The following is a 24,856-nucleotide window of genomic DNA, read 5'->3' as shown; positions in this document are numbered from 1 at the left end:
AATGTTCAATCAAAGTGGAATCAATTTTCATCAGTCACATTCTATAAGCTGGTATGAAGTGATAAAAATGGCCACAGCGATTTCAATCACACAGTGGAGAGGAAGAGTGAAAAGTGGTGGGAACATTGGTTATGAAGGTAAATTAGGTACGAAATGGTGGATTTAAGATCAGTGTGCAAAGAAAACTGACTTAGAGCAACTCACCAACTACAGCATAACCGCCAGGAACTATGGGATACACACTGCCGTCAGCATGTATGCCATCAGGAAACATGGTTGCCATGATCTCTCCAACCAGTCTGCCAAACGCTGCCCCTGTCCGTCACACATTGACACGGCAAGAAATCTTTATCAGGGCTCTGAGAATATCTAAATGTTAAATTTTATTCAATTATTTTTATTTTATTGTCATATTTCGGCTTTAATGTTTTGTTTGCCTTTGATACTTCATTTTCATTTGATAATTGAAATGTGCTACGTCAAATTTGGTTTATTATTATTTCAGATAAGATAATCCTTTATTAGTCCAGGGGTATTTGCTGTGTTGCAACAGCAGACAGGACGGTCCAATAATTAGACACCAGTAAAAGTTATAAAAGGTAAACATACAATATAAATACAAGGAATAATAACATGATAAATAGAACAGGAATAGTTTAAACAGAATACATACAGTGCGAGCAGAATGATCTACAATATTTACTATTGAATTTGACCCTTAGGAATGAGTATTGCACAGTAAAAAAGTATGAGTGAGATTTAAGGGGTTCTATCCGTCGCAGGGGAAACCAATAGAAACATAGATTGTAATCACCAATAAGAAAAACTGGCATGAAGGCCCCACATGGAACAGGCATGGTGGTGGCCACAGCTGACATCCAGAACTGAGACGGGCAGAGAAGAAAGTTTGTTTGAGAAATCCTCAAATCGTCATCATCCGACAGCTGCATGTGCCAGGCGGCCTACCTTCATGATGATGAAGAGGATGAGTGTGACGAAGACGTTGACCTGCGGGTGTTTCCAGGCGTGGTGGTGGCTGATGTAGTCGAACTCTTCGGCCACACCCTGGCGGCACCACGTGCGGTTGTCGAACAGCGCCACCAGAGACTCGTGCTGCGTCAGCTGACGGGTCAACATGAGGGATAATGTTTCTGAATGTTTGTTTATTACATCGTCACACGTTAGAATCCGGGATATTTTAGCTTAATTTCTGGATAGTGGGAATAGGTCGAGATGTCTTCATAAACAGTCTATGGCTAAAACTATCAAAAATTAAATATTTATTTTAACTTGTTTTAAACATATATTAATCTCCAGGATCTGCACAAACTCTGCAGAGCACATCGTCTTAATTATAATAACCCATCGTAACACATGACAGGTTTAGGAGCAGGAATAAAAAACTGACCCACAACCTGACACTGACTCCCTTCCTTTAAAGTTACCATCAATCATTTAGCAACAATAGAGACATGCTCTCAGGAGTGTGAAAGCATATTCTCACCTGTCCAGCCATGAACTGCCCGAAGCCTGGAGGGAACGTGAGCGTGGAGATGAGCAGGGTGACGAGTGCGGGATACACCAGACGCCTGACAGGGAAAGAGGGACTGCAGGGTCATTAATGGGTGCGCTTGTCACTCTGTGTGCGCGTGCTTCTGGTTGGTGAGGAGGAAGAGGCTATACACAGCTCCCTGTGATGTGGACGAGTTTGAACCAAGACTTTACTGTGCAGAGGTCAAACGTTAACTAAGTGGTAGGGAAGTGTAAAGGATCACAACATGAGGGATCAGATACTCACTTCCTCAGCAAGAACTTGTTAATGGTCTTCTGTTTCCTCATGCACTCTACAATCAGCCGGTTCAGGTAGACGAACAGAGCACCTCCAAAACCACAGGCAATCCTACAGACAGACAAAGACACTCCTGTTGGTCTGTTTAACGTGAAGCAGACCCAGAGAATCCTGGGCTGAAATACAGATTTGACTCATCTGAGACAGGACGCCAACCAATGTTTACTTGTTTGTTTAATCTATTTAAGCATTTTGGCATCAAACACATCAAACATGCTGCATGGTGATCTGTAAACAGGCTCCACCTCTAATCAGTAGAGTAAAAACATCATAGGATAAAAATCCCCCTTCAGCCTCTCAATAGGAACAGGTGAGGGTGAGGCTGAACGAGAGATCAGATTCCATCCAAACTGCTCTTGGATCAGTTTAACGTTGTGTCAGACAATGAAAACACACTCACCCGAGGATGGCGAATGCTGGCAGCTCCTGAAGGTCGAACGGGAAGTCCAGACGGAAGCGGGTCTTAAAGAGAGCAGTGATGGTCTCTGAGGAAAAGGAAGATTAGGCGTCAATCACCAACTGTTCTTAAGAGGATGATTTTTCTTAAAACCAACTTAACCCAAAGTTTGTATGAAGTTTCTTGCCTTCACCAATGTTTTCTTATCTGGGATTAGTTATTAGGTAAAAACAGAATCTAAGCACACTCATGGGGACTCACATTTGACAACTGACATGCTCGTGCAAAATAATCACCTATTGTGTTTTCTTGAATTTTACTGTTGTATAATAGGATTAAAACTTCTATCATATTTTTCTGGTATGTGGTTCTTTAAAGCTTATAATTAATCTCAAGAAAGAAATGTCCTTTTACCTATGCTTATCAGGAATAACTGTACGTGCTTTCAATTTACGAAGACAATGGGATTTATCAATATAAGAACACAAGTGCGATTGACCATTCTGTTATGAATCTGTTGAACAACTTGTTAAGGTCTATCTTGCTGCCATTATTACTATATACTGCTATTATATTGGTATAACTACTATCATATATAAATATATATTATGTTATATTATATACTATATATACTGTACTATTTTTATATACTGTCTAACAATAACATTACCATCATATCATCAGTACTATTACCATCATCTTGCCACTGCACCTTATCTACCTATTTATCTTGTGTTTCTGTTTTTATTCTTTCTACCTCAATATTTTTTATTTTATTCTATTGTATTGTATTTTATTGTATTCAAATATACCGGCTGCTATGACGACTTAATTTCCCTTCAGGGATGAATAAAGTAATCTATCTATCTATCTATCTATCTTAAGGAGGAGATTTAAGAAGGAACCTAAGGTGATATTGGTGAATGAGGCCCATTGTTCTGTCTCTGTGGAGACTGTGTGGCAATATGAAATGTAAGCTACATATAATAGAATAGAATACTGTGACGTTAAGGGAATTAACGATATTGACTCTTGTCCCATTTAAGGAATTGATGATATAAAGTGTGATAAAAATATGATTTTCCTTTTTGCAATATTTTCCTAAATCGTTTTGGATCTAAATGTGAGATCTCAAAGCAGTAAAACACACACGCTGACACAGGTAAAGTCACAAACACAACAATGCGTCATTATAAAGTTGAATAAACACAGCTGAATATTGTCCCGTGTTTTACCTTCCTCCTGATTCCACACGGCCAGCACTCTGAATATGAAGGCACTGAAGGTGGCAGCGAAGAAGCCCCTCCAGTAGTTCCTCACGGCGAAAAACGTTGATGTAACCTCAATACTGAACAGCACCCCTGCAACCCAGAAACACAACTGTTCAATGCCACAGGAGAACTGTTTCTAGAGAACAATTACATCACACGTCCTTAAAAAAAAAAAATCACTGTAGAGCATAATGGTTCAAAACTATATAAAACCTCTGAACACCACTACCAGAGGGACCCGTTTCACATTGTCCCATTATTTTCACCCTGTCATTTGATTCATTCTCATTATAAAAACATTGATTATATTCAAGACACCTTGATGTGGACTTAGTTGAAATCTATGATCCTCTAAAGCTATGGGAATCCTCCTTTGACCTCAATATTCATGTTCAATGAAACATCAATCTGATCAATGGTTGTTGACACACAGTATGTTGCTCTGATTCAGATTTAGACTGAGGCACTGATGAAGACTGGCACCCCCTGGTTTTCGTAGGGTAAATATTCTCCTCATCTTATTAGCTCTCATAATTAGATACTTTTCAATCAGTGGCAGTGGCCATGTGGTCTTACCTCCAATAGGGGCAGCGAAGCAGCAGCCCACCCCCACTGCACAGGCAGCCGAGAGCATCTCTGTGTTCCTCAACTCGTTCTGTCCAAACACAGACAGACACACACATACAGAGAGAATAGAGCGGTGCATAACAAACGCACACATACGAACACACTCTTGCTCTCTATCTAAGTAAGGACACTCACCCTGCCCCTTCCTCCAGCACAACTAAATGTCTAAACCTAGACCATGTCCTGATAATGTTATAAATTGTAAATGATTTGTCAATGTTGAAAATTGATTAGCCCACAAATGCATACACCAAAACATGTATGTAAATACACCACTTTGATATTTCAATAACCCCAGTGTTTGAATCTTCATGTGTTTTTACACAATATAACTTATTTTCATATTTATACAGTAGTTATGTCAAAACTAACTATACTTCTTTGAATTTCATAAATGTTTGCTGTTATTTATCGTCATGTTAATATACAACATTTTTCTTAATTTAACAGGCTGGGAAGAGGCCAAGGGGTCGGGAGAGTTTTGCTTAAGAAGCCAAACTCTGTCGGCCCCTGTGCCTGTGGTCTTTTAAGTAGTCCCTTATTTAATAACATTATTAACTTGTTTATTTATTCTTCTAACGGTGGGATTTTAAGTAATTAATTCTGGTTTTAATGAGGGGCTTTTTTAATGTCTTTTAGCCCTTACGGTCCTCATGTGCCTGTGCCCCCCACAGCTCTGTGATAAGGTGCTGCGTTCTAACCCTTAAACTAATCTAAACCTAATTCAAACCCGCAACCAGCCCCCTTTGAAAACATGAGGTCAGGCTAATGTCCTCACTCTGTAAAGGCTAGGCTCAAAATGGTCCTCAGAAAGTACATGTGCACACACACACAAAAATGTATTCCGACAGGTATGCATGTGCAAATGCCACAGACACACAACAGTCAAAGTCACAGATCTTTTCACCTTCGATGAGGTCACACATGTGAACGGTTGAACAGTGTAATATGAGAGGCCGTGATTGAAAACACAGATTGAGTATTGAAATCATGGAATGAGATGTTTGCACTGAAGCGAAGGCAACACAGATCGATGCCTCGCTGCGACGGTTCACTGAACAGAATCAAACACAGCGCGGACAAATGGAAAGGCATCGCTTTCTCTCAGCTGAACTGAAATGGGCAGCGTGGATTATTAATGCTGATGGAATTGGCAATAAAGAAACTATCTGATTCATGCAGTCGTACCTTGCTTCCCTCAAAGGGCTCATCCTTTAGCAGTCAAATTGAAACACAAAAAAAGAGAGAGATATGTGTGAGTGCCATCTGTGCGAGTGGAGAGGTTACCTTGTTTTTTTTTCCCCATTCATCCTCCTCCTGGAAGCCATCCAGCTCATTATTCAAACTGCACAAAATCAAACAAGCACCGAATGAGCTTCGGCAAACACAGTCCTAATTCCACAGTGCACAGAATGAACATGTTCCCTGACTGATTGTATTTAGTGGCTGTCGTCGACCCCTGGACGATTAAGAGTCTTTCTATGTGTGCTGACGTTTGTTTTTCCTGCTCCAAGTCTCTGAAGTTTGTTTGCCTCCGTTATAGCTGGTGGCGCCGTGGAGGAGAACCGACAGACCTACAGCACGTAGTCCAGCGCGGGAAGAGACAGGAGGCCGGGGTGAGGGTTTCACATGAGTGGAGGAGAGAGTGTGTCCTGGAGAGTCCAAGGAATGTCAGAGATTCTTCATAGTCCAGCTATGTTCTTTCGTTGTCTTTCTTGCATACGTATGAGGACTAAAATGCAAGCATACGACTGTTTTTATGCTGCTTTTACCGTATTCATGTACGTGCTTATATTTCACACTTTTACATATCTACCTTTATCTACCTACGATCTCATTGTACCCGAGTAGAATGATAATCAAGACCTTTCTGATCCTGATGATAAAAATAGAAGAAAATCTTTCTTGAATTTGAAAGAAATCTTGATGATCATATTTAGGGTACTGATATCTATACGTTTTATGTTATTTGGTGCAGAACCAAATAAAAGTCCAGATCTAGCAGATTGTTGTGTTTTCACAGGGTTGTGGACTTTTTCCTTTTTGTCATTGTATGGTAATTAATAGGACTAGAAACAGGTAACTAACAATATGCTGAGATAACATAACGTGGCCTAGCCCTACTTGGTGGAGGTACAGTACGTGCTCTCCATCATTCTAGGGTTAAAACTAGGAAACAGCCCTGACTTAGATCTTAGAAATATTCTCATCAACATAAATCAACACTAAGATTTCCTCTAATTCATTAATAAAAACAATTGTGTTTTTGGAAGCCATCATTTGTCCTGATGATCAAAGTAGCGCTGAGCAATAGAAGGGTCAAGTTGATGGCTAATGAAGTGGTCCTTAACCATCAGCTGGATCAGTGGAGCAGGTCAGTGACCAACACATCAGACTGCGGCTGCACTGATGAGCTGAGGCTGTTTGAGAGAAGTGAGCACTGGTCCTGAAAACAACCAGAAACAACCTCGGACATTGATGTGAGGTATGATAAAATCCCAAACTTAAAAACAAGTTCAAATAATTAATGCCATTAACAATAAGGACTTAATCACCATTGACTTTGATTATAATGCACAAGTAAATGAGCCATAATATTCATAGTAAAAATCAATGCGGTTTACATTAAAAAAGAAAGATTATTGATTTCATCATTTATCTGAGAGAGAACACTAAGTTGCATCAGTGAAGCTCAGTAACTCAAACAAGTTGGATGTGTGTTTGAAAGTCCATTAAAGGTGGTTACCATTTTAAACATGTAAATCCCTCCGAAAAGGGCGGCCATGAATTTGCTGAGGAGAGCTGCGCACAGGCTGGCGACGTGGACGAAGGGTCCCTAAGAGGGAAGAGGGGAGAGAGATCGGGTTGTTAGCAGACAGGATATGACTCAAGGCACATTTGAGCGCTAAGTGAAACTCAAGTTCAGCAGCGTTATTCCAAACCTTTGCATGATTAAACACTGCTCAGTCAGTCCCAACGAATTGACTATGCTCTCAAATGGGAAATGCAAGCAGTAAATCACTTCCTTTTTTTGCCGCCACGACTTTAACGATGCAAGAAGACTTTTATTACCTCCTGATGGGAAACCACCAAAACTGTCAAGTTATCTGTCTCGTGTAATTTGTGCAGCCAAGAGGACTGTGGAGATATCGGAGGAGGTTAAAGACAAAAGCTAAAACCGTCTACCTCCTTCCCCAGTGGCATCCCGCTGCCCAGGGCGCAGGTCAGGCCGATGACTTTGGCCACAAACGTCTTAAAGGTCAGATACTCCTTCAGGACCACCCCCCTCAGTATCGTCTTCATCTCAGGAATGCCTGAACCTGCGAGAGGAAGAAACAAAGGAGATGCCAGGCGCGATGATGGAGCGGGGAGAAAAGAGGAGTTGAAAGAGAGCAATTTCAGAGAGAGAGGGATGAGTAGAATAAATGAAGAGCAGGAGGGAGGGGGGGTGTGCGGGGGAATAGCTGATTGATATTCATGCAGGTTTCTGTATGCACATCTCATCAGAGGTATATTTTATGGATTTGCTGCATACGTGACCCCGAACAAATGTACAGCACATGTCCTTGGGAGCCTTATGGTGCATTGTAGGACCAATTACATTATTCAAATATGGATTATGTGACCACGAATCAAAGATGTGAATACATACGTTTGTGCATAGGTTGTGTCTGTTTGTGTGTGTCTTACCCACAGCCTGAGGCGCCAGGATCTGTGTGAACCCAGCTGAGAAGGTGATGAGCACTACAGGGTAGGAGACCCAGGCGATGTATTGCAGAAGCATGTTGCTGTCCAGTCCACCATACATCCATTTCTGTGCTGCACATACACAAACAAACGTCACTTCATCACAGGACAATGCAGCAGAAAACTGAACAATTCAATGACTAATTCCCACATTTGTCGTCATTAATAAGTCGTGGACAGATTCACGTGATTTTCTTCCCCATCACTTCTTCTTACTTCTATCCCGATTCAGTATTTGGTCAATTCCAGGAATTTCTGCCTATCTGTATGTGGCTCACATACTTTGTGTACCGTTCATTTTATATGCTTCACACTTGGCATGTGTATAGTTAAGATTTGGACACGGGAAACATTCAATATTAATAAAATTAGAATAAGCAGGGGACCAGCTTATTCTTATTCTCTGTAGCAGCGGTGGTTGGGATTCATCAGTGCAAGTGACGTCCGTACTTGCCACTCAGATGCTGCAGGTCACTGTTACTGTTTCAGAAAGAAAGCTGAGATGAGTCTGTATTTGTAGAAATGGGCAATTTTAGTAAAATTAACTTTTAAAACCAAAAGTGTAAAAACTGTATTTATTGATATGGTTTTTGAATTTATTAATTTCATTATTGTTCAAGATCTATATAGGTCAGATGCAGTACGCCAGTCATACGATGCATGTCAGTGCCTCTTAGATGTTCATTTTAAAACATGGCCTCTCATGGATAAATACTTGGTTCTTTCTCTCTATTAACTCTATTGCATCTGTGAGAACAACCCTAACTCAGACCATCTGTCTCACTAATGCCTCCTTCGCTCGCTCTCGCTATCTCTCCCTCATTCTGTCTCTCTCCTACCTTCTTGGCAGAAGGCGATGGCGTAGTCCATGACCCAGCTGACCAGAGCCATGAGCAGCCCCAGCAGAATGAGGAAGATCCAGTCCTCCCCCACCCGTGAGATCAGGAACTTCTGGCAGCGAGACGCACACACTGAGGGAACGGAGACAAGAAAGAGGAACATAAGGAAAGCTTAGAAAACTCTCCGAAATTAAACTTCAACATGGGATGGGCCGGCAGATAACTGTTGGAGAATGAGCAGTGTCAAAGAGGAACATAAGGATTTAGACCAGGGAGGTATACTTCACACACATTAGCAACAAAAACACAACCTGAGAACACATGTGGTACATATAATACAATGTAGAGAGACAAGAGGGGTGGGTTGAGCAATATGACAGTATAGAGGAAATATATTTGATTTAAATTAAATGTTTTTTCGTATAAATACATATTCACAATACTGAATGGCTGTTACTTTAATATACCAGTTGTGAATAAGCTCCGGGTAAATACACAAGGAGGCCAGAGAAGGGTATTATGTGCAGAATATGATGCGGGGAGCATCACTTTATCTTCATCCACCTCAAATATGAGAATATGGAGACAAAACATAGCTGGGTCACAGTTATAAATGATACTCTTACATTACAATCCATAACTCTGAGTTGGGTCAGCTAAAAGAAGCATCACTGGACTCATTTCTTCCCTCCTGTCTGCGGACACTGCCAAACTGCCTGGAATTCACTTCAATATCCAGAGCAGTCATAGATGTGTCCGTCCCCAGAGAAGCAAAAAAATGAGCTACTAACACATTTGCCAGATCCATATTTCATAAAAAAACTCTTCCTGCTTGGAACTAATTTGTGTTCGTCATAGAGAAAACTGTCAACTGGGTAAGGGGGCAGGAAAATAGAGAGACAGAGGACGACGAATCAGGCGGACTCTGCTGCCTGAAGGATAAATATTGTATAACATTTTATCTCTGTAAACAAATTCCATTTTCTACAAGTACTGTGAGTTTGACCGCGAGATTTACTGGGGTGGCCAAAGCCAAGAACAGATAATACAGCTTTTCTGCAGGATCAAGGTTCCGGGGGAACGCTGGGTCTCAAGAGGGAGCTGGGGCAGAACTGCCGGGCCACCTGCTGGATGGCAAGGTGCCACCAGAGAACACGCACATGCTGACAAACCACTCACACAGTGGACACAGTTTAAAAAAAAGTTATCTATCTGTTCAAATTACACCAAAAGCCTTTAATGTTTATTTTTAAGTTCACTGGACATTTCCATGTGAGAGAGGCTGAGAAAACTCTCTCTCACACTCATACACACACACACACACACACTACACAACACACACACCTTATCTGGCACCTTGCATACTTCCGTGTGCATCTTGGCTCGAGCTCACATCCGCAGGCTCAGCGGCTTTTCGCAGATGATCCCATAATGAAATCACACTCATTGCCAGACATTCTCTCCACCGCTGCTCGCCCTGCATTGCAATGCATCACCTGACAAACATAACATGTGATGGTGCGAGGGACTGGTGTCACGTCAGCTGTGAGCGACGCAGAGAGACTCTCTTCATGAGCCAAAACAAGCACAAGTGAGGCAGCGGCAGTTTTTAAGTTTGCAGATCTCAGTCACGACCGGCAGCAGAGCCTTTAGCTGCATGTGTAGGCTGCCGTGTTTGAACCGGTTTGAACACTGAAGCTTCAATTGCTGATATGAACTGAGGCACATACTCGTAGTCCATCACCCACAGAGATGCTGTTCCCACACACTGATACACAAGAGGAAAACACTAAAACTCCCACAAAAAATATAAAAGGTACGCTCCTCACACATTACCTAACACAAACAGCGGAAAGCACAAACTGTCCGGCCTGAGCGTCTATCTGAAGACCGGTCTAAAAATATAAACACCACTTGATCTACGAGCGCACACACAGCAGGCAGACAGCACACACATCACTCTGGCTGGCTCCTGATCTGAGAGTGATTGTTTTAAATGGCTGCCATTACAGCCCGCCAGCGAGCGAGGCTGACCTGATGTAGTGAAGCGTTCACCTGTGGTGCTATCGAGCTTTAATCAGATCACCACTAACAAGGGCAAGGAGGCAGAGACGGAGCCTGGGAAACAGCCACACTTACTCGCTTGTGGGAAAAACAAACACTCCGTCTCTCCCTTATCCCTTTGTCACTTTCTCAGAAGTGCTTAATGTATTGATTTCTGTATTTAAAGAGATGCTGCACACTTAGGCTCTAAACTAAATTTCTAACTTTCCCTCTCTCTCTATATCATGACATAATTTTTATACATTTGAAAAAGGTAAACACTCAAACCCAAAGGTGGGCAGCCCCCTGCCACCATCAGCTGCTCGTGAGTGGGCACGTCAGCCAAACCTTGGGGATGAAGTTACACTTTAAGCACTCAGTTCAACCAAATCTGATGTTGCAACTAAGAATTTATCCTGCTGTGGGTTACTTTGTCAATAAATTAATTAATTAATAACGTAGTCCATTACCGGGGGTTTTTGTTTCGCCCCTAAGAAGGAATCAAGAATACTTCTACTTAAATTCCTAGAATTTAGGAGATGTAAAAAGGAAGTATCATTTTGTGCTGATTCAGTGAGATACACTGTGCGCTGTAACCATAGACTATATATAGAAATGGATGTAGACTCTGGGTCCAGAAAGTGAAGCCCATGCAAAAGTGCCTGAAACCTGTATTCTCTTGAAAGTCCAGAGGGTGACTCCACTGATTGCAAAAGAAATGCATTTCTATAGGAGAAAATGACCCTATACTTCTTTTCAAGTCTTCATCATTACAGCATGATTTTAATTTAGTAAATGACGGGCCAATTTAGAGTCAGACAGATGTGGCACCATATGCATTGGGGCTTGGATACTGTCCCATCCCACAGGTGCAGACAGCAGGTGGAGGTGGGTGTGCAGTGTCCTCCAGCTCTCAACCAGGCCCCACTACCCACTCCTCAAAATATGGTTACTTGATTGCAGTGGACAAAAGGCCAACCTCGAGTCTTGAGCCTAAATTTGTTTATACTGAACACCTTTAGCAGTATGCTGAATTACTTACTACTGACAACCATCACTGGATTACTTTGATGGAGGAGAAGCCTAAAAAACATAATAATACATAATAATAATTCATGTTTTTTCTTTTTTTGTTAGATGTATCATCTCAAATCTGAAAGAAAGAAAATAATTTGTTTAGGTACTTTCGTTAAGCTAACAAATTCAGCTTATTCTGCTCTAGTACTCAGTAATTTGGGTTTAATTAATCAGGTTTTCATTTCCATGAATACGTTTCTTCCACATCAATTCAGTGGAAGTGAGGGGGATTTAATATGCGTAACTAACAGCATTGAAAATTGACATTGAAAAAATATTCAAAACAATGTCTATTTTTACCATTATTATAACTCATCCACAGAGCTCACTGTGAATTGTTGTTGTTTCTATAACGTGCATTAATGAAGGTTATGAAGGTCAAAGTGTGAATAAAAATAAAGTAATGCTGGATGTGCACACACACGCACAGTCACAGTTCTTCACTCCATTAATATCGAGTACATCAGTCTCAAGTGGAACTCTGTTCCGGTGCCACTCCCTTATCTGCAGTCGTCATCTGGGAAGACTAGACATAAAATTATCTGATGGTTCAGATCAGAGTTCTGCTCACACAAATAAAAAAAACACTCAGAGCCAGGCAAACATCTCTGCACACACACACACAGGCATGCATTCAATGAGCTATTGGCAGCCAGCAGAGGGGGCTGTCTTTGTCTGACATTGAGACAGCCCTGTTGGCTGGAGGTCATTGCTCACATCAGTCACATTTAATCCTGTTCACATCCCCTCCTGCTCCCGTGTGTCTGCTGTACTTCAGAGAGACAGTGTTTACACAACTTGAACACTTGCTGTAGCGCTGCAGTCTGCTGCTACAGGGCTACACACACACACCAGATTTGTTTACATGCATTAAACACAGCTTTGGTCTCACCCTCAGGACACGTCTGTGCACTACACTACCTGCACCCTGCAAGTGCACTCTAGAGATGTGGGGTTGTTACATGAGCATCACTTACACTTGCACTTAGCACAGGGGTCTTTCTCATAATCCAGCAGATCTGCAGCACGACTGCGAACACTGGTGTTCCTCCGCAGGCCTTTTCCATCCCGCACTCCTCCTCCATCCCGCAGGCGGGCCGCTTCCTCCTTGGCATACACACCCAGCTCCTGGGTGTACCGCCCATACATCTGTGTAAAAGAAAAGCACAATTAAAGAAATGAGGTAGAAATACAGGTACAGCGAGTGGGAGACAGCAGAAGAGATAATGCAGCAGGTTTGTGTTGGGTCAAGGTAAGGACAGTCACCTTCTGTAAACAGCTTTGACTCAACAGTCTTTTCCCAGACAGATGAGCAGACAATGAGTTCCACCTGTCAGCCCACAGCTGATTAACTCTACAGGGCTGCCACACGATTGGCTCCTAATGACGAGAGGTAGCAAACCTCACTCATCAGTCAGGTATAAAAGCCTGTGTCTGAGCCACATGTGTTGTTGCATTTCTGGTCAACGCCAACATGGAGCTTTTCAAGAGTCTGTTCGGTGTCGCTGTAGTTGTTGTTTTGGTTTGTGATGTTACTGCACAGCGTTACCGGACACCACCTCAGCAGCAACAACAGTCTCATTTTCCATCTCTGCTGCCTCAGCAGCAGGAGGTTCCTCAACCCGCTGCTCCCTCTGGAAAGTGCCAGGTGGAGGAGAAGGACAAGATTCAGTGTGGGACTCCAGACATCGAAGCCATGCAGTGTGAAAACATAAACTGCTGCTTTAATGGGCGGCAGTGCTACTATGGGAAAGCAGGTATGTGTTTTCTTGTACTTCTCATACAACCACGGCATGGTGAGCGATTAAAAAAACAAACTAACCGATAACCGTGGATCTTATTTCCCTCTCCCAGTGACCGTGCAGTGCACCAGGGATGGGCAGTTTGTGGTGGTGGTGGCTCGAGATGCCACTTTGCCTCCCATAGATGTGGATTCAATCAGCCTACTGGAAGACAACAACCCATCCTGTAGCCCTGTAGACTTCACTGTTGCCTTTGCCATCTTCCAGTTCCCTATGACTGCATGTGGTACTACAATCAAGGTGTGTGTGCGTGGAGAAGTCTGTGTTAATGATGTGATGCCATGGCCAAATGTTTTAGGGATGCAACAGATTATTTCCTTAAGAATCTAAGTGGTGGTTATACTTCTAAGATCCTGCACATTAAATATAATTTGTTTGACTAACTTGAAACCACACTCTGAAGTGCATACTGTTGCCAAGTCCCAACAGTCCCCTTAAATTCAGTCAAGCTGCATCAGATTGCAGGCTCAAAGATCCAGAAGATATCAAGACCCATGAATTATTCCTTGAGAAATTTGTGAATCTTGGATGCTGTTTAAAGTGAGAAATTATGCCTTCTTAACCAATGTTTTGTGGAAATTTGAAGTGTTTGCATTATTCAACTGACGAACCAACCAAAGGGCGAAAACAACCTGAGGGTAATAAAACTGGAGTGGAACCTTCATCGTAAACGTGTTCCATTAAATACAAAAAGTAGAGAAATGCGTCTTTACTTGATAAATGACCCAAATGAATGATCTCACTGAAAGTTGTTTTAGTTGCCTACCTTGCTACACTTTTCTGTCCACTGCAGGAAGAAGATGGCTTTGTGGTGTATGAGAACCACATGTCGTCTTCATATGAAGTGGGAGTTGGCCCCAGGGGCTCGATCACCAGGGACAGTCACTTCGAGTGAGTTCACGTATATAATCAGTTTCTTCGGTTTTCTGAGATGTTGGGTAATTGCTCTCACTGTCCCAACAGGTTGCTGTTCCAGTGCCGCTACTCTGGCACAGCTGTGGAGGCTCTTGTCTTGGAGGTGAATGATGTTCCTCCGCCTGTGCCAGTGGCTGCTGCTGGACCCCTCAGAGTGGAGCTCAGGCTGGGTAACGGACAGTGTTACTCAAAGGGATGTATGGAGGGTGAGTGGTAGAGCTTTAGAACACCTGCGGCAGATTCTTTTTTGGGTGTTTTTATAATAAAACCAAGCTTATGTTTCCAGATGAGGTGGCGTATACATCATTCTACACTGCAGCAGACTATCCCATCACTAAAGTGCTGAGGCAACGTGTGTACGTGGAGGTGCGCATCCTGGAGAGGGCCGACCCAAACATCATCTTGAACCTGGAGCACTGCTGGGCCACCTCCACCTCTAATCCTGACAGTCTGCCACAATGGGACCTTCTGGCTGGCGGGTATATTCAAACTCCTACAAATGAGTATTTTAATAAACTTTCAGCAACTTGATTTTGCGTTTTTTAACATGAGATCCTCTTTGCTCCAGGTGTCCCTACAATGATGACCGTTACTTGACTACACTGGTGCCTGTGGACAGCTCCTCCGGGCTTCAATACCCCTCCCACTACAAACGTTTCATCATGCAGATGTTCGCATTCGTGGATCAGAACAGCTATACCCCACAGACAGATGAGGTACAGTTGAGCCTATTAACCTTGAACAAACTTCACAGTAAACGTAAGGTTTCGTGCTTTAAATATGCCACATTAAATTATTTTCAGGTCTTCATCCACTGTGCAACGTCGGTGTGTTCTCCCAGCAGCACCGAGTCTTGTGAACAGCCCTGCCACCGGCAACGTGAGTAACTCCTCATGGGACAAACTCCGTAATTTGCTTTTCAATCTAGTAAAAGCAGCTTCAGCAAAATACAGATTTAACCTTTGGTGGGTAGAGAAGAAATTAGAAGTTATCGGATCAAGAGTCAATTCTGTAGATGCAGAATTGATAGAGTGGAAAGCAAATCTGTCCTGAAACCAGAATGTTTGACATCTTTGTTCTCTGACTTCACTCGACAATAATAGGTATCTTTTAAAGCACAATTGTAAAACTACACAAATCCAAAGTGACAGATGCAATTTCCTTTCTGCTCTTACAGGGAGAGCTGTGGTGAGCAAGGTTTCCTCAGACCAGAGGGCTGTCGTCTCGAGCGGAGGGGTGATTCTGACCCAGGAGGCAGATCTGCTCTAACTCCAAATCTAAGAGGACGTCCACTAGTGTTCATGACTTTTTAATAAAAGCTTGTTTGAAGCTCGCACGTACAACTGGCTTGTGTCTGAATGGTACTTGAAGGTCACTATACATTTTTGCTGAGGCAGCACAACCACTCGACTTTGAGAAGTACCACAGTTTCATTATAATTGGATGCACTGCTTTCCGTTTGTACTTGGCTGAAATGTCTAATGGAAAAAAAAAAATGACATTGGTTAATCCTGGTTATTGGCAGAGAATTGGAAGCCTGCTACTTGAGAGATTCTCAACAACAGCTTTACAGCACTGCTGTGGCAGGAACATGATTCAGACTGTAGTTTTCCTCCCTGACACGCTCTTTCTAGCACACCACATTAAGATGAGCATCACGATTCCTCGAGACTCTCTACTCGTCTCCTTCCTGTTCTCCCGCTCCCTTTGCTTTTTTTTGATAAACATCCCTCTAGGTTTCCCTGTGGATGCTACAACTTGCAATATCTCTGCTTTGTGCATCACCTCCCTTTTTGTCCACCCCCCCACCCCCTCGTGTTCATTGAGATGGGCATCACGACTCCTCCAGACTCTCTCTTTCTGCTCTCATGAACAGGAGGTGCAGAGAAAAAGCGGAGCGGCTATATAGATTTGGTTCTCATTGACAGGCTAATCAAATAAAATAAAAACATCAGGTTTGTGATCATAATGACCTTCAAGCAGCAGCACTACCTCAGTCTAAGCAACACTAGATCTCTCAGGGATCTGCCAGTAGATGTCTGGACCCTGGTAAACATGTCAGGAGTGAAATGTTAACAGGGTTTGCCTGTTTACATTTCAGTAAACTGACTGCAGAGTGGACATTTTGCATATGTGTAATGCAACACTTTCAGAAAATAACAATGGACTAATCGAGTTAATCTAAGTGCTTAAATCCTTTATTTGATCACACTGTCAAATCAGAAAATTCTGAATTAACTACTTGTCAGTCTGAAAAAAAATCTCTACAAGCATTCCTCTTTTTGTGTAGGTGCCCTCTACTGATTCACATCTTTAAAACAATACAGGCATCTCCTCAAATTCACTTGATGTTTCCCACAGTTGTTCCTCTTCCTTACTGAACAGATCTGCAACTAAGGTAATTCCACTTCAAGGACCAGATTCTTGTCCCACGTCTCCAAGTGAAGTCCTTTCACAGCCGTTATATGAACAGGGGAAATGGTGACATTGACCATTTGCTCTTTCAATGTACATATGTACATTCTTAAGATGGCTATGAAAGTTACTGACAAATAAAAACTTGGTATTCCAGTGTTTGTTTACTGTGCGATGCAAAGACAACCCGACCTTCACACCAGGTTGGTTGGTCTAATTTCTGAAAGTCAGCAGGGCATTCAAATGTGCAATAACAGCAGCATGAAATATACTGAAATGAATTCTTGATTTTGAGGTTATTCAATCAAAATGGGAAGGGAAAAAGAGCTGGAGCTTGCAGAATCTGATAGTGTGCGCCTCTGGATTGCAAGCAACTTTAAAGCAACGAATGATTTTACAGATACTCAATTTTAGCAATATTGCAGCTTTTGGCAGAGGATGCCTTAAAGGATGGAATAAAGCTGATTTGATTGTAGGATCAAGAAACGGGTAGAACTGCTATCGAGGAAAAGGAATGAGCCAAATGTGCAGAGCTATCAAACGGGACCTTCGTCAAATTAAGTGCTCAAGAACAACCCATTATCTTTGGCTCCAGCTGTTGCTGCAGTTCATCAACCTGTCCATTAAACATTCTGAATGATATATATATACATCCCGAAGCGGCTGTGGTAGAATTTAAGCTCCTGAGCCAAGCAGTGACACTCACCAAGTTCTCCTCGATTCATCAATATTCTACAAAGATCATTTCTTGATGCTGATCCAAACTTTCATTTCCGAGGTATTGTTTTTTTCTGCTTATAATTTATCTGCTACATCGCGAACAAGCTCAGCGTGAAAAGCCAGGTGCTTCGGAATTAACTGCTATTTTGTGTTGTTCATTTGCGTCGCCATAGACGTGTAAAAGCCTTAATTGTCATTGATTTTATAGTTTGCTCACTTAATGGGGGGGGAACCTAACTTAAATTGAAAACCCTAAATGGACACAAGCTTGGAGGACGGAGTTCCACTTCATCCGCATCAAAAGAGGAATCATTAGGGTCGTGTTAGTATTTCCTACATTAAATGACCCATATCTGTCGACTTCTGATATCAAACTAGTGAAATACTGCCCTGATAACTGGCCTACATTTTTTTCATCACAAGACCAGTAAAGGAAACTAGAACTAAACTTTCCTGAATCTTTATGCGTTGGCAGAGGAACTTTCATGCACCCACACACACAGTATAGACTCATGCAAACCCACAACCAGCACCAGACAAACTCCCACTAGGAGCACAAACGGGGTCTGTTAGTTTTTCCTTCTTGGGCCTGTGTGAAAGCGATCACCGGCCATCTGGAGCACGGCCCCCCGCGAGAGCAGCAGGTGGGACCCTATGTGTTAAATGAGCTATTATCTGTAACCAGTTTACCTCCCACGTTACCAACTTCTGTACCTGCATTAGTCAGTTTACCTCCCACATCACCGCCCTTCAAACCAGTTCCACTCCTGCCTCCCACTGGTTGCTATTGACTGGTTTTTCATAGACTGTAGAGAGCAGTGTTCCACCTCAGCGCAAAATAGGTGTTCTAGTGGAATAAAGTGCATTTACCAAAAATCCATTCGTGTTACAAAGAACCCTGGAGCCCAATGATGATGTTTTTTGGGAGGTGGTGTAATTTATAGGGAGTGAATTTTTTTTCGATGTCGATAAATCGTCCAATAGCTTCAAGATTCAAGTCTTTATTATATGTACAGTAAAATCTACCGTATCATGAGATTCATGCTTTATGTTTATGTTTAATTATTTCTCGACTTTGGTTCAAATCATCTTTTTTCTTTCTTTGAGATAATCAATGAATTTATTGTTATCATATCTAAATGACGACAATTAATGTAATGTCTTATAGTGGTTAAAATGTATAGTTTTAACCCTCAATTGCAATTCTTTTTAATAACATCTTTGGAATCAATGCAATTTAAAAAAGATATATATATATAGACTGATAAATACATTTTGAAAAATAAATTTTATATAGGTATTAGGACCCCAAAATTCATATAAAGCTCTAGTAGGTACCTTCTGTGTACTATCGATATATAAACAGCTTACCAGCTACTGTACCGCAACTTAATCTGACTGTACAGCAGTACTCACTGTGCAGGATCACCCACCGACTTTTTCACAAGAAGAGAGCGCCACATGTCCACCAACTTTCTTCTTGTCGACCCCCCACTTGACTGTTCCGTCACTCACTCTGCCAGCTCTCTAATTCAGACCATGTGCAAGCCTAGCACAACAGATGAGATAAAAAGTTCTCTATTATTCAGCAATTCCCAAGGCACTGCAGGATAATTTATTCATTGTAAAGAGACGGCAAGGACACATATTTGAAACTATAATGAAGAAGGCTTGAACATCTAAAACTTTCCTCCTTGCTGCTTTTTATTAATGCATATTCATAAGATGATTTTAATCTCCCCCTTTTTCTGTAGTGTGTGAGAGTTAAGGGACTGATTGCTGCAGAGAGAATGATGGATGTACTAATGTGGCGAGGTAAGTGTGTGTTGATGAGACCGGGGAAATGACAAAAGGACCAACGCATTGGGGCTAATCCAAGGTTGAACATTGCATTAGAGGAGAAAGTGACAAATTTGACTCATCCCAGTGCAGCTTTTATAGTTATCCATGAGTCAGGACTAATATGTGCACACACGCGCACACACACACACACACATGCACACGCACACGCACACACACACACACAAAGTATAATAAACCTGAAAACCCTTGATGCTCTTGAGCTGACCTGTGCATACGTGAAACCGAGGGAAGGGAAAATGCACCAAAATACACACGACCATATTAGTAGAAAGCAGAGGGGTGAGGAGGGTCAACAGGGTTAACATCAGTTAGGGATGAAGCATCAGGAGAGGGACATCTTGTCATATAAAGATTTGAAGGTGGGGCGGGTGTTCAGCTTACATCGCGTATATATTTTTATATACGCGATATACGGTGAAAGCACCCTGTAAATTACAGTGAGCAGAGTCTATTTTAAGAGTCAAATGAATTGAGATATAATTATTCTGTCTGCCGTCACTGCAGTGGGCTGCTCTGTGGTGTGCAGGTAACAGCAGTGTTTGGAAGTGACAGGATCTGAAATGGACTCGAGCCAGCCTCTGTGTCGGAGAAGGGACAGAATGCTGACTATGAGGAGCTAGACCCCCCCGAAGAGACAGCACTTTTATGTGTGTGTGTGTGTGTGTGTGTGTCTGTGTGTGTCTGTGTGCGCAACAGTGACAGAGGGAACAAAAGATGCTGAAATAATAGATAGATATATACGCTATTGAATTTCTAATCAATATCTGACTTTTCTTCCTGGAACACAAGCAAAGTTCTGCTGCACCAAATGGCGACGGGAGGCAACAGTACCACTGTCTTATTTAAAGCTCCAGAAATCCTGAAGCACGGTGGAAGTAAACTGCAAACAGCACGCTCATATTTACCAACCCAACAGACAACAAACAACAGAAAAGAGAGGAGAGAGGCAGCAGATCTCCCATTGCTGAGTCCAGTTTTCTGTGGACAGGGTGCTTACTCACTGTCTGAATTCTGCACAGCACACTCCATGTTGCTTCACTACTGTGTGTTCAATTGATGCTATCATACATAATAATATGTATCCACCAGAGGTGATCAATATGTAGTATTTAAAATGAATCAAACACAGATATTTTGCATTTTTTTCCTTTGTCCATAATCAATACAAGAAATGTTAATTGGTCAAAGCAACGGTTGATACTATCTCACTGCATGAATATAAACCCATCTTCTCTCGTCCTGCAACACTTTATGTATCTGTGTTTTACATTAAAACGTTGCGGTGGTGTGACTTTAAATATTTATCAACAGCAGACATATGGAGTGTGAGAATTGGATGTTGTCAGTGGTGTGTATTCATCTTCAGTGAAGCAGGTTGCTCAGAAAAAAAACACACAGACGCATTCATCCAGAAAGACCAGCCGCATGTCGTGTGATGTGGAATCGTTTCCGCGGTGCTGCAGTGCCCAATGGTGGGGGTGGGGGTGGGGGTAAGGGGGGCTAAGGGAAGATGTTGGGTGGCGGCTTTTCCTCTTCAGGTGACTTCGATCCCTGCAGCAGCAGCAGAAAAAAAAACCTCAAGACTCATGCTGTTCCAAACATCTGCTCTGACAGAGACTTACCACAAATTCAATTAACGCGTAGGCAGATACAGTACATACGTGTGGGTACGGTACAAACCCTCCTACATACAGTACAGCAGGGTTCAAAAGTCTGAGATCACTTGAATGAGAAATCATACACACACCAGCAATCTAAATGCACATGCAAGACCCATGGAGCAAACTTGCCCACGCTTCTGAAAAGAGAAAACACGTGCACATACACACACACATGCAGACCTCCCACACCTTTTGAAAGCTTTTGAAAGGCTTCAGATGGAGGACTGCAACACTTTGACACAAAGTCACCACGAACACCGTCTGCCTCCATCTCTTTTCATTTCAGTCTGTGACAAACCCCTTATAAAAAAAAAACAATAATGCCCCATCCCTCAATACAAAAAAACCCATTCCTGATCTGCCCCTTGATCTGGATTCGCACCAAAATTGAATGGGTTCTTTCCTGACTCATACAAAATCCTTCCACCGAGTTACGTGGAAATCTATTTGGTTGTTTCTGTGTAATCTTGGTTACAAACAAACCAATCAACCATTGAACAGACCGGGCTGAAAACACAACCTCCTTCATGGAGATAATTAAGGCCTGAGGTCTAACACACTCCTTTGTCCATGCAAATCTTAATTGCTATAAATAGCTTGTTTATTCCCTGTTTCACTGCCCCTTCAAATAATGGGTTCAGTGAGGTCACTTGTTTTCTTTGGGGAGGATTTTCCACAGTAGGAAATGTAATCATTGCATTTGCAAAGTAATTCTATCAATTATTCAGTTGAAAGCTCTTAAGGACATTTAGTTTGATAAGTTTATGATACCCACCACATTTAAGTTAATGGATTCGCACAGCAATGCTCACTGAGTATAAAACTCAAGCAGCCATAAATGAACAGGCTATTTCTGTTCCATTCTCTCAGTAAACGCAACAGTCTATCAGCTGCTGATTCTGTAAAAAGATTGCTGCCAGAAAAGAACAAAGATTGGAGGGACATTGCATTTTTCAGCAGCTGAGAATGAGGAGACAATAATTTCTGCGTTGCTCCTTCCCGGAGAAGGTATCAGACAGATCTCTACTTTTTCTCTATCAACTCCGTGTCGTCTGCTCGGTCCTGCTGGGTTTCTGTGCTGCCTAAATATTCCCAGGAAACGAATGACTGAAAATCCTCTGAATCATGCTGATGGCAAACTAAAACACAGAGGATCCTTTTTGTCAACAATGGAATCTAATTTTAGACTGCACCAATACACCTGAAACCCCTGAATCGCACCGCCACTGCTAATGCTTGCATGTGCATTTAAACACACAAACACACACACACACACACACACACACACATAGCTGCATCTATTTTGGGGTAATGGACTGGCATGTAGGGAGTGAATGAAAAAGCCATTGATCCGAGAGCTATGCTCAGTGGATCAGAGGAGAAGGAGGCGGCAGACAGAGAGTTCCAATCCCCAGGGACTCTGACTGCCATTTTTCATTACTATTGATCTTTACACTGAGACACACGGCGCGGCACTGATCGTCACACACCAATATGAGCAGAAGGACCCCTCTGTATCACACAGGCCCAACATGGCTGCATGTGCACAGCTGCCCGACGGACCGTGCACGTCATCTTACATGTAGGCCCGAACACAAAAAGAGATGAACGGAGGACAGGAGATGAGTGAAGTGCAGACACACACACAAAAATCAGGGTGGAAGGACACTTTAATCCACTGAGTGACCGCCTGCCTGCCTATCTGCCTGCCTGTCCCTTTATCTGACTATAGATATCCCTGTGTGAAGTACCCCAGGATATCACTGTCACTCCTGCAATGACATGAGCGGGGAAAACTGGTGCATGAAGCATGTGTGTCAGGAAACACTCCACTTTTTAGTTCAGTAAGGGCTGCTCTGGCAAACAGGATGGGCTGAGGGGAGGATGACAGAGGAATACATGAGGAGGCATAAGGAGGAACAAGATCTGCAGGAGAAATAGAGGAGATAAGGAAGACAGGACGTGAGCGAAATACACAGAGCTCGGCAAGCAGGGTGAGGATCTTCACATTCTAATAATGACTCCACTTAATTTGATCAGCAGATAGCCAGATACATGCATTTTCTTTTCAAGCTGAACAGATTAATCTGACACGATTTAAAATATAGAAATTAATTAAGAGGGTGGGTGCTGGAGAGGCTTAGTGTGATGCAACACCTGTAGATCAAGGTGAATGGATGGAGTGCAAGGGAGGATGTGATGCTCGATAACACAGCAGCAACTATAAGGGAGCAGGAGAATCAGCCATTAAATACAACATTGATCTATATATATCCTATAAAAGGCTGCACAGACACTGAATCTCCTGCTGTCCTCACACAGGACACAGTTGAGCAAGCAGCAGCTGCAGCTCCATCCTCCGGCCGGGAAGGCATCCGTGAAAGCCTCATACATGACTCAAACCCTCATCCACGACCAAACTCACCAAAGTTTGCTGATACTGGAGCGTCCGGTTCTCTGCCTTGCCCTTCACCATTGCTGCAATATCCTCATTTAAGTTGGCCGATGTGAGACTCGCTGCGCCAATTAATCCACGGAGGAGGATGCAGCGCTGTCATCACATGAGTAACAGGTTCCTTAACATGAGCCCTCCTGCGTGATACCAAGCGCCTGCTGCTGCCTCTGTGTGAGAGTGAGCCAGATGAGAGCAGGTACAGCTGAATGTTGCTCTTGCAGCAGCTCTGGTGCGGTTTGACTACAGAACACCGCCTCCCTCCTTCACAACCACTGAGCTGCTTTGTCTCTCTGGAGTTGTACTGGACCTGGTGATGTTCCCTATGCGGACCGGGCAAAGGACTGTCAAGGCTAGTTCTATTCTTATTTTACTATTTTAATTATTCTCATTATTATGATTTGTAATTAATTTAGGTTTTTCAGATTTTGAACAGAGTACAAGGGTAAAAGAGAAATGATTCATAATTCTGTACATATATGATAATTACACAAACTGTGTATAAACGTGACAGCTCCCAAAAGTAAAGCCAAATTGTCTCAATCGCCACCTGGTGGCTGGGTGAAGTTTAGGTCGGAAATCTCACCTCCTCAATGTTAATGGATTGGACATGGACCAAACTAAACACTCAGTGCACGTCATATACATTTTTCTCAAAGATTTTTTTTGTCATTCTAGGAATTTCTTATCATACTGGTGCAAGTTTTTCTGGTAGGCTAGGTTTTAATTAGTTTCTGGGGGTAAAAGTCTTGACTGACAGCTGAGACTGTCTAGTGATGGTCGAGCGTATGACCTTGCTACAGTAACTCCATTCCCCCGATCACCATTGAACAGACCCTGGCTCCACATGCGCAAGATGGTGGCGTTCATATTAAGGGAATCTGAGCACATTTCTTGAGAATAACTAAACTGCCAGTTAAAATGTGCAATACCCCTTTAAATGTACTCTTTTTTTCTTCCTTCGCTCCTTGATGATGCAGACTCAGGATGATGCAAACCAAACAAAAATGACAGTGACACTGTCATTGTTGTAAATACAGCCAACATATTCTGCTGAGTCAATGTTTGCAACATATCAATACTGCGTAATCTGCAAAACAGCTCTCGAATCCAGTTGTATTTCCAAGTTGACCAAATGTTCGACATTCAATACATGCATATTTCATCCTGAGATATTT

At 42.4% G+C, this 24,856-nt stretch overlaps 2 protein-coding genes across 2 annotated transcripts in view; one reads left to right on the top strand and one right to left on the bottom strand.

The window, feature by feature from the left end:
• The window catches only part of clcn2a (chloride channel, voltage-sensitive 2a), a 34,466-nt gene that overhangs the window by 7,081 nt on the left and 2,529 nt on the right, over positions 1 to 24,856 (bottom strand). The window contains exons 2-15 of the mRNA XM_061084305.1: positions 12,828 to 12,999; positions 8,731 to 8,862; positions 7,835 to 7,963; positions 7,331 to 7,464; positions 6,891 to 6,980; positions 5,333 to 5,356; positions 4,094 to 4,172; positions 3,482 to 3,607; positions 2,250 to 2,334; positions 1,799 to 1,900; positions 1,505 to 1,589; positions 967 to 1,122; positions 815 to 884; positions 205 to 315 (exon numbers count right to left, since the gene is read on the bottom strand). Coding sequence (XP_060940288.1) covers positions 205 to 315; positions 815 to 884; positions 967 to 1,122; positions 1,505 to 1,589; positions 1,799 to 1,900; positions 2,250 to 2,334; positions 3,482 to 3,607; positions 4,094 to 4,172; positions 5,333 to 5,356; positions 6,891 to 6,980; positions 7,331 to 7,464; positions 7,835 to 7,963; positions 8,731 to 8,862; positions 12,828 to 12,999 — 1,495 coding nt within the window. The remainder of the gene's footprint in view (positions 1 to 204; positions 316 to 814; positions 885 to 966; positions 1,123 to 1,504; positions 1,590 to 1,798; positions 1,901 to 2,249; positions 2,335 to 3,481; positions 3,608 to 4,093; positions 4,173 to 5,332; positions 5,357 to 6,890; positions 6,981 to 7,330; positions 7,465 to 7,834; positions 7,964 to 8,730; positions 8,863 to 12,827; positions 13,000 to 24,856) is intronic.
• Positions 13,325 to 15,836, top strand: LOC133018025 (zona pellucida sperm-binding protein 4-like). The gene is made up of 8 exons (XM_061084303.1): positions 13,325 to 13,607; positions 13,705 to 13,892; positions 14,446 to 14,543; positions 14,616 to 14,773; positions 14,854 to 15,046; positions 15,136 to 15,283; positions 15,371 to 15,446; positions 15,745 to 15,836. Exons 1-8 carry the CDS (start codon positions 13,325 to 13,327, stop codon positions 15,834 to 15,836), a joined length of 1,236 nt encoding a protein of 411 aa, XP_060940286.1.

This window comes from Limanda limanda, chromosome 13 (assembly GCF_963576545.1).
Source record: "Limanda limanda chromosome 13, fLimLim1.1, whole genome shotgun sequence".
Classification (NCBI taxonomy): Eukaryota; Metazoa; Chordata; class Actinopteri; order Pleuronectiformes; family Pleuronectidae; genus Limanda; species Limanda limanda.
This window is presented reverse-complemented; position numbering and strand designations above follow the sequence as displayed.

What these genes read in the sequence shown, in the direction of transcription:
- LOC133018025 (XM_061084303.1), top strand. Translation starts at nt 13,325, where the DNA reads ATGGAGCTTTTCAAGAGTCTGTTCGGTGTCGCTGTAGTTGTTGTTTTG. An exon ending in GTGCTACTATGGGAAAGCAG is followed by an intron (nt 13,608 to 13,704) that starts GTATGTGTTTTC and finishes TCCCTCTCCCAG; the next exon opens with TGACCGTGCAGTGCACCAGG. An exon ending in ACCAGGGACAGTCACTTCGA is followed by an intron (nt 14,544 to 14,615) that starts GTGAGTTCACGT and finishes CTGTCCCAACAG; the next exon opens with GTTGCTGTTCCAGTGCCGCT.